The sequence below is a fragment of the Ambystoma mexicanum genome, chromosome 1p, assembly GCF_040938575.1.
Source record: "Ambystoma mexicanum isolate Mex_15411 chromosome 1p, UKY_AmexF1_1, whole genome shotgun sequence".
NCBI classification, from domain to species: domain Eukaryota; kingdom Metazoa; phylum Chordata; class Amphibia; order Caudata; family Ambystomatidae; genus Ambystoma; species Ambystoma mexicanum.
Window position 1 is genome coordinate 1,388,161,818 of NC_090921.1, and position 15,456 is coordinate 1,388,177,273.

Here is a 15,456-nt window from a genome sequence, read left to right on the forward strand (position 1 = left end):
GGCTAAAAGATGGTAAAGGGTTTGGGAAGGTTAGGGATGTTGTGCCTATTTATACCCAGGTATTCGTCATCCTCAGTGGGGTGTGGGGGGCGAGAGTCCCTCCACATGAGATTCCCCCCCCTCCCACCCCACCAGCATTTTACCAGCTACAGGGTGACTATCTGATAGCGACCTGGCTTCATGGAAATGGGCTCCTTCGGCGAGAAGTGACGACACCTGATGAATGGTCACATTACTTTTGCCGCCAAAAGCATGTGATGCCAACCCTCCTATGCCTACGCGCGCTACCTTTTCTCCTCCCTCCTCCCCTATCCCAGTATTGTGTACAGGGGATCTAGTTGGCAGTCGGATGTCTTTCAATTTAGATCTTGTTTCCAACCAGAACGCTTGGTTAGAGGGACACCCCCTTTCCTGACCTGGGGATCGATATAGTTGCCTCACGCATTTATGGGGCAGCTCTCTCCCCACTCTAATGTTGTTAAATAATCTGGCGAACGGTCCCGCCAATGTCTGGCTCAGCATTCTGTGGAACCGGGCTGTCTGGCCATTTGGGTCCGGAACCCTAAGGGGTTGAAGTGTCTTTTTATAGCTGCTATGACTTCCTGCGGATCTATTGGGGCGTCAAGGGTTTCTCTCTGCTTCCGACAACATGGGAAGATTTATATCCTCCAAGTAGTCTTTTTGTATGCGTTTGTGTTCTCAGCCTTGTAGAGACTGTCATAGAAGGCTTTCCGCTTGTGGAATTCGTCCCCCTCTGTCCCCCTTTGTCATCCCCTATTGAATGGATAAATGCTTTGGCCAATCAACTGAGGGTGAGAGCAGCTAGTTTCCTCCCCAGTTTGTTCCCGAATTCGTAAAACCCTTGCTGGGAGCATAAAATGACACGATCAGCTCTTTGCAGCCTCAGAGCATGAAGTGAATTTCTGATATCTGCTAATTCCATGTTTTTCAGATTCTTATTGCCTCGTTTCCCCTGCCATTTGTTCCTCTGTCTGTGTACGCAATTTCTTTGGGGCTGCAGCCATTGCTGTCTGTTTTCCCCTTTGCTACTGCCTTCACTTTCTCCCAATATGTGGTTACGGATGTGTCTGCGCAGTTGAAGTTTGGGTATTCCCTTACAGAGTCTTTTAGTTCTTCTGCGCTTACTGGGTCATTCAGTATTCCCGCAGACAACCACCATGTATGCCTCCTGTATGGGATGCCCAGGCATGCGAGCAATACCCCAACTGAGCTATGGTCGGTAAGGTCATGGGGTCAATGTGGGGCAGTGTTGAAGACACATATATGTATTCGATCTGAGGACATGCGAGTAGTGGGTATAGTCTTGTGATTGGGGGTACATCTCCTTCCAAACATCCATCCGGCCCAAATTGCCAACTGCACAAGGAAGGTTATACGTAGCCTTGCCCCCTGCTATTTATTTGTTTTTTGCTGACCGATCTAGCTCCCTACTGCAAAAAGGGAGCAGGCGCCCCTCTCTCGAAAGAACAAGGCATGATAACCTGTCCAGTGGTTATTAACCACATTGAGAGTTCGCAGCCATTGCTTTTTGCTCACTGTACCTTCACAGATGGGAAATATCCATTTGCATATCAGGAATTGCCATTGCATTTCGGTGCTGGACTGCCCCTGGGCAGGACAAAGACTGGTATGCAAATGGATATTTCCCATCTGTGAAGGTACAGTGAGCAAAAAGCAATGGCTGCGAGTGGTTAATAACCACTGAACATCAAGCCTTGCTCTATCGAGAGAGGGGCGCCGCTACCTTTGCAAACCGATCTAGCTCCCTAGTCAGTACCAGGTTCATGTCACCCATTAGAATGATGGCCCCCTCAGGCCTGCTCCTCAAACTTCTTGAGCTGCATACAAGAATGCTATTGTCAGCTCCCCCATGGCTACTGTGCCGTGCACAATTGCGTAGCGGTCCTCGCTGTCCACTTGGGTCTCCTGCACCTGGAGCGGGACGCTCTTGTCGAACAGCAATGCTACCCCCAGTCTTCTTGGTCTGGGCAGAAATGTGGAACTGCAGCGGATAGTCTGCCCCACCCCTGAGTCTTTCCTGGTCTTGCTTCTGTAAATGGGTATCCTAAAGCGCCACTATTTTACTATTCCTTTTCAGTAGCTCACCATATAACTGAATCCTTTTGCTGGGAATGTTGAGGCCCCTCACATTTAGCGAGCATAGCTTATCCCCCAATCCCTGTATCATGTAGTGTTCTTGACCGCGTCCTTGACCATGTTGCCTGCCATGGGTATCCTGTCATGTTGCCCCCTTACCATGCACCCATGTACCCCCGCATATCTTCCCAGAAACCACCCCTGTAAATCGATGTGTCCACCGCATAGTTACAGAATAACCACTTCTGTCAACCCCCAACAATTTCAACTTGTGAACAAACTCCTGAGCTAAATAAACCTCTGCTTGCCTTCCTGGTTCCCACTCGGGCCCTCGTCTACTGTACCCCGTCTACTGTACCCCGGTCTATGTGCTCATCATACCACCCGTTGTCACAACCAGAGCACATGCTCCAAGATTGCCCATCTCGTTAATCTTTCCATTTGGGGCCCCTCTGGCGTCAATTGCCTCTTGTTCGCCTGCTTGTGTGCCTCCCTCCTTGGCATCCTTGCTCTGCCCCTTTGCCATATCCCGGGCGGTTTTTCTCCCCATGCTTGCAAGTTTCTTTTGGGGCCTCCTGTGGGGGGTTCACTTGTTGAACATAAACATTTAGGAGTTAGGCCACTGCTTTTAGCGTCTGGATCGTAACTACTTGGCAACCCTTTTGAAAATGCAGGCCGAATGGGTAGGTCACTTTGAATCGGATGCTCCTCCTAGAGAGTTCTGTTAATGGTTTTATCTGCTGCCCTTTGATATGGGTTGCCTGAGCCAGGTCCTGAAATATCTGTACTTTGCCCATCAACTTGATGTGGCCTTCCTTTGCTTAGGATAGCTTCTTTCGTCTTCTAGTGGTGAATTATTACCACAATGCGTCTGCGGGAGGTGGTGATCCTCCCACAGCCTCATGGGCCCCACACTATGCGTTAAGTCAACCCTGATCTTCAGATTGATGTTTTACACCAGGGATGCTTTCACAATATCTTTCGCATATGCCTGTTTCCCTGCCCTCTAACGAGAACCTTATCCGGAAGTTGGCTGTCCATGTGCTGTTCTCCAGTTCTTTGCATTTCATCTGGCAAGCTTCCACTTCCTCCATGGCACTTCCACTGGCTCTTGCCACACTCTGCAGCTTTTCCTCCAGCGCGGCTACTGATCTTTGTGTGGTCGACCTGCTCACCCAGGTCGTCTTTCTCCCTCCTCTTCTCATTGATTGCCGACAACCATTCAGACTTAAGTGAGGCTATTTCCATGCGCAGAGTTGTTCGTAGATCCTCCTTCAATTGCTGCAGCGGGTTGAGCAGTATTTCCATCTTGAGTGGGCCATTTCCCTCATTGTGACCTCCATTTCGCCCTCTGCCCCTGCAACCGCCACCTCTGCATGGTCTCACCGTTCTCCACTCCTGCTAGCAAGAGGAAGTTGTGTATATTCGGTTCTGGACCTTTGTGCAGGGTCTGGGACATTTTTCGTTCAGGTTTGTGGTTGTGATCTGCGTCACTGTGACCTGCCTGCTTCCTTTGGTCCTGCCGTTCTGCCACCATGCAACTCTCTCTGGTTTGCCTCCCGCTTTCACTTCTCAGCTATGGGCTTTGCCCAGTCCAGTCTGGGTGTCTTCCTTGCTCTCCCTGATCTACAGCAGTCTACTGTATTTCCCCCATAGTGGGGGATCTCCGCCTAATTGTCCCTGTGATTATGCCTGTGCTGGGCCTGCTTGGGTCACCTCTCCGGATGGGCACATTGGAAGCCGGTCGGGCCAGCTGGCCAAAGCACCCCCCATGAGCCGTGCTCCTCCTCAACTAGTCTGCTCAGTTACGCATCTCACTGCTTTCTCGGACCCGCAAGGCTGCCTCAACAGAGCTGTGGGCGAGCGCCGGGTGGGAGGAGCGATCAGCAAGGCTCCCAGAGCTGGGCGCTGCTGCTTCTGTTGCTCCCAGTCACTCTCCTGTCATGGTCCGCCCACCATGTTGGGCATCCCGCTGCACATCCTTCGACCGCTGGCCTTTCACAGCGGAGCCACGGTGGCCCCTCGCCACTCCATCTGCTGCTATTGTACTGCAGGCTCTTGGGGGTGGGTGGATCACTCCCTGGGGTCTGTCATGTCAGACTTCGAGTTGAGGGTCATTGTGGAGGGTTTGTGAGCGGCGCAGAAAAAGCATCCGCTCACACCACCATCTTGGCTCCCCATGCCCCCCCCCCCCCATTATGTATATTATGCGCCTTCGTCTTGCCACCATGGTTTGGGATATCGTCTACCATGGGGATGGGGGTTTTTTTTTTGGTCTTTTATACGAATTGTGTCCTTTTATTTTAGCAGTGCAGTGTCTAATGCATGTACAGCCTCGCCCGCATGCTTTTTGACAGTGCTCTATAATTTTCTCTGCACTGGAACAGACTAGACTCTTGCAAGCTTGCAGAGATTTGTTTGTGCCAATTATTTTAGTCCTTCCGGTTTTTTATTCGTATTTATTTGGCTGCCATCTGCATCTGTTTGCCCCTGCATTTCTACTGGGTCTGTTCAGCTCCAGCACCTGTTACATCATTTATCAGTATCAGGGCATCTTTGTCTGCGTGTACGCTCACTGCAGCGTTGGTAGGAGGCATTTTCCATTATCACCTGCAAGAGTTTGACACCAAGAAACTCTACATGGTACGTGATACTTCCTTCAAGGTAACTCAAGCTGAGGATATTTTTTTCAGGGTCTACCAAGTAGAAGGGGTCTTTTGGTGCCCAGTGCTAGCTGACAACTCTGACGTTCACATTCTGGGGCTAAAACCAGAGGTGAGTCTGTGGTGGTACAAGACAATCTGGAGTCGACACTGTGGTTAGTGCCATCTTCCTTAGGTGACAAAATTGGATACATGCAAACAAATTCAATACAATGTCTAGATTTACAGTTTTTTTGTAGTACAAGCTTATTTCGCAGCTCCACCAACAAGGAACTTCTTCATGAAAAGACAAGTACGTTAACAGCCAAACACGGCCATCCTCACCAGGGGAACTTCAAAATCTTTGTTACTCTTCACAAAGGAAAGCGTTTCGGTCCTGCTCTTTTGCGGATTTTCATGGCTTCAGGGCAGAAACTGCAAGACGGTTTTTAAAAATGTTCATACCCCCTCAAGCCTCACCATACCCCAGTACTCGGCAGCGGACGCCCTGAAAGTTCTCTTCTCTCACTTCCTCAATCCACTGTTCTGCACAAGCAGGGACTTGAGGACAGTTTTGAGGGATTCTTGGCAGGGCTTTCAAAACCTTCTCACTCACATACATAGGCGAGGAGATTTTCTGAAAGTCTGCTACCATTTGCATGGTATGCTACTTCAACAACCACGCATGGGTCATGACACAGCTCTTCATATTGGAGAGATGAGACTGGTCCGCACAAGCAGCCACCTCTGTGTCTGATGGTGACAAAGGGCGTTGATGCCCCTGGGCATCTGACCCACTAAAGAGGCAAAAGCCCCAAGTAGTTGGGAGGCCAGGAAGCTGAATGGCAAGGTGGAACGAGGAAGGACAAGAACTGGAGGAGAGCAGAATACGGAAGCGCCAGAACAGGATGCACTGCCGGGATGGCCCGGGATTAGACGGTGCCATCACGTTATTCAATGTGATCTGTGCCAGCTTTGGGACTGCAGAGTTACCAGCGTTGCCAGAGAGACCAGGATGTGGGCTGGCAGCCATGACTTGTGACTCTACCTTGAATTTACCAGGTCTGCTTGGGTCACAGCCAGTCTTTCCGAGGGTCAGGGTTGTGGACTTTCAACAAACATAGAATTATTTTTGTGATGGACCACAATATGTGGCCTGGGCATATCAGAGTTATCTGCAACTTGTCGCTTAATGCATGCTTGCAGTTGCTCATGCACATCTCTGCTTGAAAAAGCTGCAATTTTACCTGAGCAGTTTGTGGCCATGAACTTTGCATATCAAGTTGGCAATTCTGCTGATTCCATCAGGGTGCCAGACAGATCCGTTTTTCACCACCAGCGAAGATCAATTGATGGTCCGGGGTCCCTTCTCAGAGAAACTCCTGTCAGACACAACACTGCTCACTCGTTGGTTGGGATGCAGCTGGTGGACTTGCAAGTTCTGTGAACTTCGAAAGAGAGTTTGCAGCTCAAGCTGGTTTCCCTGGACTTGAAGGTCTTTGTGCACAACATTGGTGGGCAAGTGGTGTTGATCTTGACTGAGACACCTACAGCAATGTTTATTTGAACAAGCTGGGTGGCACAAAGTCTCCACTCCTGGCTCTCCTAGCAGTGGAGATGTGGAAAGGGCCATAAATCATATTATTCATGCTCTGCATTTCCTGGCAGTCTTAACGTAAAAAGCAGATCTCTACATTCGCCCACCGGCAGCCAAGCAACTGTGGGAGCTCAACCTTGGAAGTCCTGTTGCTGCTTATGAGGTGCCAGTGTCGTCAAGTGGACCCATTTTCCACTCCTCAACAAGTGGGCCCTCTTTGACTTGTGAATGAATTGGCATGCGCCCCAGGTCACTGAGAGATTACCTGAATACTTCATGGGATGGGAATACTGTGGACAACCCCCGCCCCACCCCTTCTTTTTCTCATGACCCAGACCATTTGTAGTTTCAGGAGATGTACCGCACATTGGGCATCTTTAGTCTTTCAGAGTCAACAGGAGTCCTTGGGCTGTGAGGAAATCTTCAGAAGGGGCTTGTTGTACAAAAATGGACTATAGTTTGTCACTTTGTCCAAATGCCCGTTAAGTCTGTATCTTGCACATTAGACGATGGGCCCTCCTTTGCAAAGGACCTGGCTGATTGTGGAATACCAAGTGGTTCTTGTCGCTGTCACTTGGTGGCACTGTCCATAAGTCATTTTGAATCTGTGGTATCGTAGGCATTCATTTGGGTGTTTTAGGCGAAGTTTTAGTTTTCTTGTGCGCGTTTTGAGTTGTTTTTTTTTTCCACCTTCTTTTTGTACGCCCTGGGCTCGTCTTTGAAGGCAGAGTGAGCTCTTTTTCTGCTAAGCAAAATGTGCTGTGTTGCTGTTATTGTGGGATGGGGATATTCAAAAACGATGGCGCAAAGGGTCTATAGACTAAGTACACTAATCCTATGGGGATTAACTTTTACATATGGCCATCTTTGTTTCTCATGCAGCAGTCTTCAAAAGTTATCGGTGATTTTTATAAACATTGGGTTAAACACTCCATCCATCGCCCATGTACCCTCCAGTTTTCTACCTGCCTTTTGTAAAATGTGGCATTATAATGTGAAAAGACTAAATCTTCTTTTTCAATTTCAGGTTCCAGTTGCCTGCAAATCCTGTCCCTGCGGTTTCATATTCATTAGTCGAAAGCTCTTGCATGCCAAACACAAGGACCAATCGTCCCGCATTTCAGGTAACCAAAACACTATTAATGTTTTAGGTCTACTTTGATTGAGTTTTAGCTCTCTCCTGGCGTTCTTGGCGGTACACCTTGGGGACGGGGGGGCAGCGGGGACCCTGCTGTTGCATGTTCCCGATGCAGTGTGTCTCTCGTTGGCCCATTACATCTTGCTTTTGGCTTTGTCGATCTACCTGTATGTATCCTACATTTGAACCCTCTAACCGAAAAATGCCTGCAATGCTGAGGGCCTGGCTTTCCCCTATGACAAAATCAATAAGTTTGGCTGATGAATAATCATTGCATATTATTGGCATCCTATCGGAAGGTACTAGCACCATTTTCCATCTACTACCATCATGTACCCATGAATTAATGTAATTCATCATGTATTGGCATGATGGTCTTGGTTACTGGGGTCATGTGCAAGTCATTCTGTCATATACCCGGTAATGCCATTAAAAGCCAGGTATATCAGTGGTTTAAAAAACAAACAAAAAAATCCAATGTACTCACCATTGCCAAATATTGGCATTTGAAAAGCCAGTAACTTCTGCATTGCCACCGAGGTGCTTGCCCCGTTTTTCAATATTATTCAAAGTTTCCATAGTGGGCAGGTTTTACTATTCTCACACAAAGCAATGCCACATTTTATACTGTCCAGTTACCACAGAAGTACCAGGATCAGTCCTGTTCAGATGGAGTAGCTGTGCAAGATTCCATTATAGTCTGTAAGGACAGTATTGTTAGTTTCCATTGTGCCCATTTAGTACAATAAGAGCAAATACTATTATGCCAAGTAGTTCAACAATGCTTTATTCACATATCCCCTGTTAACATAGCAAGGCCACGTTACATGGACTTCACATGGAAGTCGGATCCCCATCAGGCCAAACTGCAGTGTGCCCAGTTAGTACTGCAAGGCTAGATTCCTGCAACAGTGACCAGCTTGATGGGGGGGGGGGGGGCTGCAGCAGCATGTACGTTTATGCAGTGCTGGGAGTATTATGTGCGTGACTGCTACAGTGTCCTGCCATTCATTCTCTTTCTCTCTCTTTCTCTCTCTCTTTCTCTCTCTCTTTCTCTCTCTCTTTCTCTCTCTCTTTCTCTCTCTCTTTCTCTCTCTGCTTGTGCTTATTCTGTGCCCTCACCCTGTCCACATTAGCGAAAACAAAGGAGGTGATTGCTGCAAGGTTTATAATTAATCTTAAGACTCTGGCAATTTTTCTGGGCATTCTGCTATTCAACCTTTGCAGAAATGGGATCAACCATATGCAAATCGGGCCTAGTCCAGCCCTAACTGCTAGCACATCCGTTCTGCATGAGACCACACGCAAACCCAATAGGACTGGTGTTCGCTCACTACCTTTGCAATAGACTCACTCCAGGCTTCAATATCCCCTTGGAAGACTTTCGTTCTGATGACCGTACAATCAATCCATCCAAATGCATTGTGTCGAGGTCACCTATGTGTGCCAAGCCTGGAAATCGCTGAGGGCCAGTTAGTGCTACCGGCTCCATGATGGGATATATGGCAGAGAACCTCTGGCCCCCAGAGGACAGCTGGTTCTCCCACTGGTAATATAGGCAGTCTGCAAATGGTGAGTTCAGAAGAGACCCCTAATTAGCCTGGTCGAACCATCTCCTAAGGAAGGGAATTGGGAGATCCTAGCACCCAATACAGATGTTATCTGAATACGTCATAAAAGTAGTTCTCAGGAAAGCTGAACAACATCTGCCAGTCAAACACTTAATTTGGAGCAGTTGATAACTCCGTACAGGATTGGATTTACCAAGCTTTCTGGTTTTTCATACACTGAACTGGGGTGTAAAAATAAATAGATAAATAAATTTAAAAAAAATTCCAGCAGCACAAGGACGCTGGAAACTGCTGAACAGAACTACGGGTGAACAAACAAGATGAGGCCTAGATCAGGGGCTGTCATCATACTGCTGTGTGCTTCCCAACATAATAAAACCAGAAAAAGGAAAAAATAGTCAAAAGCTACCCCTATTCTTGGACGCACTTTAGATACATGCAAAAGGCAGCATGGGCTAGTTTAAACAAATATTAGCCAAGGAGAGATCACAAAAAAGGAGGGAGTGAATGCTTAAAGGGATGGTCTAGTAAAAGTTTTTATTTAAAAAATAGATAGGCCACATAAAAAAAAATACTAGCATCCTCCGTTTTAAAACTAGCATCCTCCGTTTTAAAACTTCCTATGTAAAATTTTGAGCTATTCAAGCTCAAAATTCGAAAAAGCAAGCACAGGGGCGCCGCCATTTTGTGAAATGGAGGCCCTCCTGTGCTGGCTTTTGCTTTTGCGGCACTAATGAAGGAAAAGCCAGCCAGCTGTAGTAAACAGTCTACCGCTGGGTGGCTTTCCCTTCATTAGTGCCGGGACTCGGAGGACGCGGACCGGAGACCAGAGCAGGAAAGCTGCAGCTGAATCTTGGTAAGTGCTATTTATTTTTTTTACAAAAAATAAGCACTAGCTGCGGTTTTATTTCTAAGTTTTCCGGGCTGGAGGAGCCCGGAAAACTTAGAAATAAAACCGCAGCTTTAAAAACGTTGTATTTATGTTTGCGGTCGCTTTTGAAGCGACCGCAAACATAAATACAACGTTATTGTGTTGGAAAACGCTGCGGTTTTAAAACCGGAGCGTTTTCCAACACAACCGCGTTGTCTGCCTGAATCTGCTTTACCATTTGGGGCTCTCGGGCTCCCCGTGGGGAGCCCGAGAGCCCCAAATGGTATAGCAGACACAACGGGGTTGTTTTCCGCAATGCCGCGTTGTCTGCCTGAATCTGCTTTTACCAGTGGGAGAACCAGCTGTCCTCTGGGGGCCAGAGGTTCTCTGCCATATATCCCATCATGGAGCCGGTAGCACTAACTGGCCCTCAGCGATTTCCAGGCTTGGCACACATAGGTGACCTCGACACAATGCATTTGGATGGATTGATTGTACGGTCATCAGAACGAAAGTCTTCCAAGGGGTATGTGTATTTTAATTGGTCATTGGACAAACATCTAAAAAGACCAGGAACAAGAAGGTCTTGATAAGAAAAAATCAAACGTACAACAAGAGGTGGCAAAGCCAGTGGACCGCGCGCTAGAACAGGGCCAGATGAAGGTTGATGGTAGACTCAAGAGCCTGGTAAAACCTGGGCCCAAAGTCTACTGGTGCAAGGTCTTAATAGAAGCCAGAGAACGGGCAGCTGGTGGCTTTAGCCCTGATAGGGGCAGTTGCAAGATGTTTTGGCTTTGTCAATGTTGCTTGTTTCATATGTTTCCACAAGTGTTTGCACGTAGTGATTGAAGATGAAAACCTTGTTGGTGAACAAGAGTAGACTGTATCGTTTTTGAAGTGCCTGTGGAGGTTGGTGTTTCTGCTGTTGGATTGCTATGCACCATAACAAATTGACTGTTGGCTTTTCACATGCTCGTTTTCTGTGGTACATGTACAAACATTGGACTGAGCTTTATTTTACCTTAATGTAAGATTGCATTTAAATCTTCTAACCTAAGACATTTTTTAATTGATGTCATGCATATGCTCAGCACATCAACTTCTATTATTTTGCAATACTGTCCCTTTTTATATTCCCTGATTTATATTCAGCTCGCTGGTACCCATTTATTTTGAACAATGCTTTTATCGCTACTTCAATAGGACCCTGCCACACTCCTTTTAAAATGTATGTAGGCTTCCCTTCATGGGCACTGTAGCAAGGACATCTTCAATTTCGGTTCTTCAATTTCTGTTTATTGCATGCAAAACATTGTTTTGTGAAAATGTTTTTCTTTAAGGATACTCTGGCTTCGGGTAAATATTGTACCTATATTAAATTGTCCTGCTTGTGACTGTTGAATTTACTCCTATACTTGTGGATAATCGCGTTTGTTACATCGGCTCTCATTTACTAACACCTATTGAGTGTTTGGAAGGATTGCTGGCTCATCTGTACTATTCTGCTTTTTAAAATGTTACTAGTAATAATGACCCCCCCCCCCGTATTATTTGTACAATGAATAGATGCATGCTAAACACTTGATCTGTAAGACCTGCACGTTCCTCCATCCCAGGGCCCTACTGATCTATTTTTTTGCAACATATATTTTTATTGAAACCTCGATGGTCACAGTACAAAATACAGCACAATGTAAGAGCAAGGTAACAGTTAACATCGGAAGTTAATTGTGTGTAATTAACAAACTTGAGCTTAACACAGCCCAGGAACCGGGAGGGAGGGAAGGAAGAAAAAAGAAAAAAACAGATTATATAATGCAAGACACACGACCAGGCACAGGGACTTAGTTACATCGTAGTTGTCAGCAGGCGCTCCTAGCACCCATGTCCCTATTCCAGTGAGAAATGCTTCAAAATCTAGGACCGAAAAACATCTATACTCTGTCGGCCACATGTTTCAGAAAGGGGCACCATATTTCATGCGTCCCGCCAGAAGAGATGTCATTTTCTCTAATCCCTTTAACTTCCACACTTTACCCACCAGTAAGTGCATGCGCCTTCTGCAGACTTCCAAAATTGTGCTTGGGTGATTTGTGCTGCGCGATCTGAATGACACTTGGCCTAGTAAGATTGTTGTCTGTCTTCCCTCTGTTCCCCCTCCCTTGCCTCGTCGCGCTTTGAAACACTTGTGTATAGGCGCATTATAAATGCCACATCATATATCATATCATTAACAACTCTGAGACCAGCTCTGCTTTGGGGCCTGTCGTAGGGAATGAGCCGTCGTCTGGAATGTCACCCAACAAGAGGACCAAAGGGTCCATGGGGAGCAGGGCGCTCTACGCTTATTCTACACACATTTTTACATTTTAGTTTAATATGTACTCTTGTTCTCAGCAGCATACTAAATGAGAGTGCTTAATTCTTCCTTCAATACAAGTTTTCACTTCTTGTATCTCAACCAACCATACTATCGAGGTAGCACTCATTCACATACTCCTAGCAATTGAACATTGCGTCATCGTGGGATTCAATGAATATTATAGCTTAGTAACTTAGTACTTCCATTCCACTTCGCAGTCTTAATTCAATTTTCAACATCCGCCATCAGCTATGGCTTCAAATGGTACCCTAAACCCTCACTGGTTTTGGGTGAATGTCGTCATGCAATCCCTCTTGGATCCAATCTTAACTACAGAACCAACAATCTTTACAATGTTCAAAGTAATAGCCGTAATATCGAACGATAACCACCTGGCATAGCCTTTTACTCGCGCAACCATCTAAGACTCTTCTTTGCAAAATCAGACGTGCAGCATCTCCAAGAACCTCAACAGTCCAACACCCCTCCCCTGTCCTTATGTTATCCATCTGCTTTTGACTTCGACATGATCAACTCTTGATCGAGATACTCCTTGGTCCTGGCTTCCCATTACTTATGTAAAGGGTTCTATTCCCGTTCTGGCCAATTGTCTAAATTAACAAACTCAGTCGAAGGCTTTTACCAACTGTACTCAGCGATTGATCATTTCTTGAGCCCAAGTAGAACTGTATATATTTAGGAGACCTTGAATCGCCTCGCATTGATAGTTTACTCGCAAAGCAAATTAAAGTATACAGTCTACCGTCTTCATAATGGCCGTAGGATCCACTCTAGCGAACCCATGTGCATCCTGGCTATTAGAATAATTCCCCTCTCTGCATCCCTACCTATTGTCTGTGTCCTTGTGTGCCATCCTATTATCTTGCCCGCACTTCACTTTCCACCAACGACCAGGGTCTGGATATCCTGGGCGAGGACACAATACGCTGCCTATGGACAAGCCACGTGCTTTGTTACTCCTAGAGCTGTGATTTGGTGCAGTACATAAGCCTTCTAACGTAATACCAAGGTTACGATCAAGGGTGTGATGAATTGGATTCTGCTCTGCAGGAGTAGGACAAGTAGGGGTAAAATGACCTACTCTGGTCTTGTGCGCCTACAAACCAAAGCACAATGCAATCATAAAGGTAAAACTGACAGATACCTCCTTCGCCTTTTGTGATCACGTGAGCTGAGTGAAGGCTATACTCTTAAGAAGGCTGTGAAGGTGAACCAGTAGTGACTGAAACAGCATCAACCATATCTTTGTCCAAAATAAAGGGAATGTCCAATTCAGGTTCTATAAAAATGTAAACACTTTAATTAAACACACCATCTGGACATAGAATGAATAAAAAATGCTGTACAACAACCCGCCCCAAAGGAAGAAGAGAGAAGATGCGACCGACTGGAGAAGTAGGGCTCTGAGCGTAGTTCCAGGGGTAGCAGTTAAAGTACTAACCACAAAAAAAGGATATCTTGGTGAAAACTGGAGCGATCGTGACCTAACCAGTCTCTAGGGTCCAAGTGGGCTGAGCTCGCATTTCAGAGTAAACGGCTCCTGGATTCAGGAGCCGTGGGCTGACAGTCAAACTCTTGGTTGAACCTAGATGCGAGCTGATCAGGCTCAGTTTGGGCACAGGTGTTGAGTAGGGGCGAATGTGGGTGCTCTGTGAGGTAGAGGCTTTCAAAGATGCAGGTGGGAGTGGTCCCAGGACTGCTTCATAATTGGTCGGGCTTTAGCCACGAGAGGTGTTGATGAGTGTCACTCTAGCGGGTGGAGTCGGCGGGTGACTGTCTTCGAAGTGGTGATCTAGGGTGTGTGAATGTGTGATCAAAGAGGTGGTAGTTACAGGGCTAGTTGGGCTGAGCCGTGGTTGTAAATCCTAGTTAAAGTCGGCGTGTGACTTCGGTTTGGCTCCCAGCATTCAGCAGTTTCTTCAGGTCTACCAGGTGATGAGCTTTGTCTGGGGCACAATGCAGTGTCGAGGTGGTTGAAGGTGTAAGCATTGCTCAATGCGGTGGAGGAGCGCAGCAACTAGTGCCAGCGACTTCCCTCTTGTTCCAGGTGCGGTGAACAGGGAGCTTCTGCTGGTATGGTCTTCCGGTTGCTGTGAGGCCCATTCAGGGGGACTTGAAGATAGAATGGTTCAGTGCAGGGTCTGCTCTCCCAGCACAGGAGATTCTGAGTGGTAGGTCCTGATCCACAGCAGAGGTTACTTCTGATGTGCCCTTCGAGGGGGGACCGATCTTGCTTCAGTCTTGGATGATTTCTCCTTCACCTCAGGATGATGAGTACAAACTCTCTCAAAGGAAGTCCAGTGAGACCTTAGAGAATCTGCAAGGAACTGAGCAAATCTTCTGAATGGGTGGAAGGCCTCTTCTTTTAATGGCAAACATCTTCGTGTGATTGGACGAAAGCTAGCCATCCTTTTTGGTCCAATCCCTGCTCTGGAACTGAGTGGAATTTTCCCTGTTTGTCACACCCAAAGTACTTTACTGTGAATTCCGATGATGGAAGTCTCCTTCCCGTGACCAGAGCCCTCCATCATAATCCTGCCCGTTCCCTTCTTCCTTAGAGCAAAGGTCTTTAGAGATGTAGCACCCTGGTGTGCGGCTACTCTTTTTTGAATGTTACTGATTGGGTTGTGAGGGTTTTTGAATGGGTTGTGAGGGAGGGAGGGAGGCTGGTTGAGGTGGGGGACAGATGTGAAAGGGACATTGAATGCAAAATGGGTCCAGATCGGATCAGTGGCGCACAGGAGAGACTACACAAGCCCAGCGCCTCAATTCAGATTAGAGATTCCAACTAACCAATTCCACTAACCATTTCCTCCTCTGCATACACCTCTCAAACTCCAAACCAAACACAACCACAAACCTACAGCACAACAAACTGCACAAACTTCACTACATTGCAACAACACAACAAAAGACAGACTTCCACAACAGTACATGACGACTACCGGCCAAAAACACCCCAGGCCCAGCTAACGGACCCACCGGGCTGAGGCCGCCAACAGCACATCACTGCTCTCTTGCACTTTTCCTGCTTCCTCCCACTAACTTGCCCTCCCTTCCTTTTTCAGAGCCGCCACTGCGCCAGGTGGTGGTGACAGTGCACGGTACAAATGTCCATTAACATTAACTGACGTGG

The 15,456-nt window shown here is 47.0% G+C and overlaps 1 protein-coding gene across 1 annotated transcript in view; it reads left to right on the forward strand.

Moving 5' to 3' along the window:
• The window catches only part of C1PH16orf87 (chromosome 1p C16orf87 homolog), a 203,619-nt gene that overhangs the window by 30,563 nt on the left and 157,600 nt on the right, over window positions 1–15,456 (forward strand). The window contains exon 2 of the mRNA XM_069607063.1: window positions 7,385–7,481. Within this exon, the coding sequence (XP_069463164.1) occupies window positions 7,385–7,481 (97 nt within the window). The remainder of the gene's footprint in view (window positions 1–7,384; window positions 7,482–15,456) is intronic.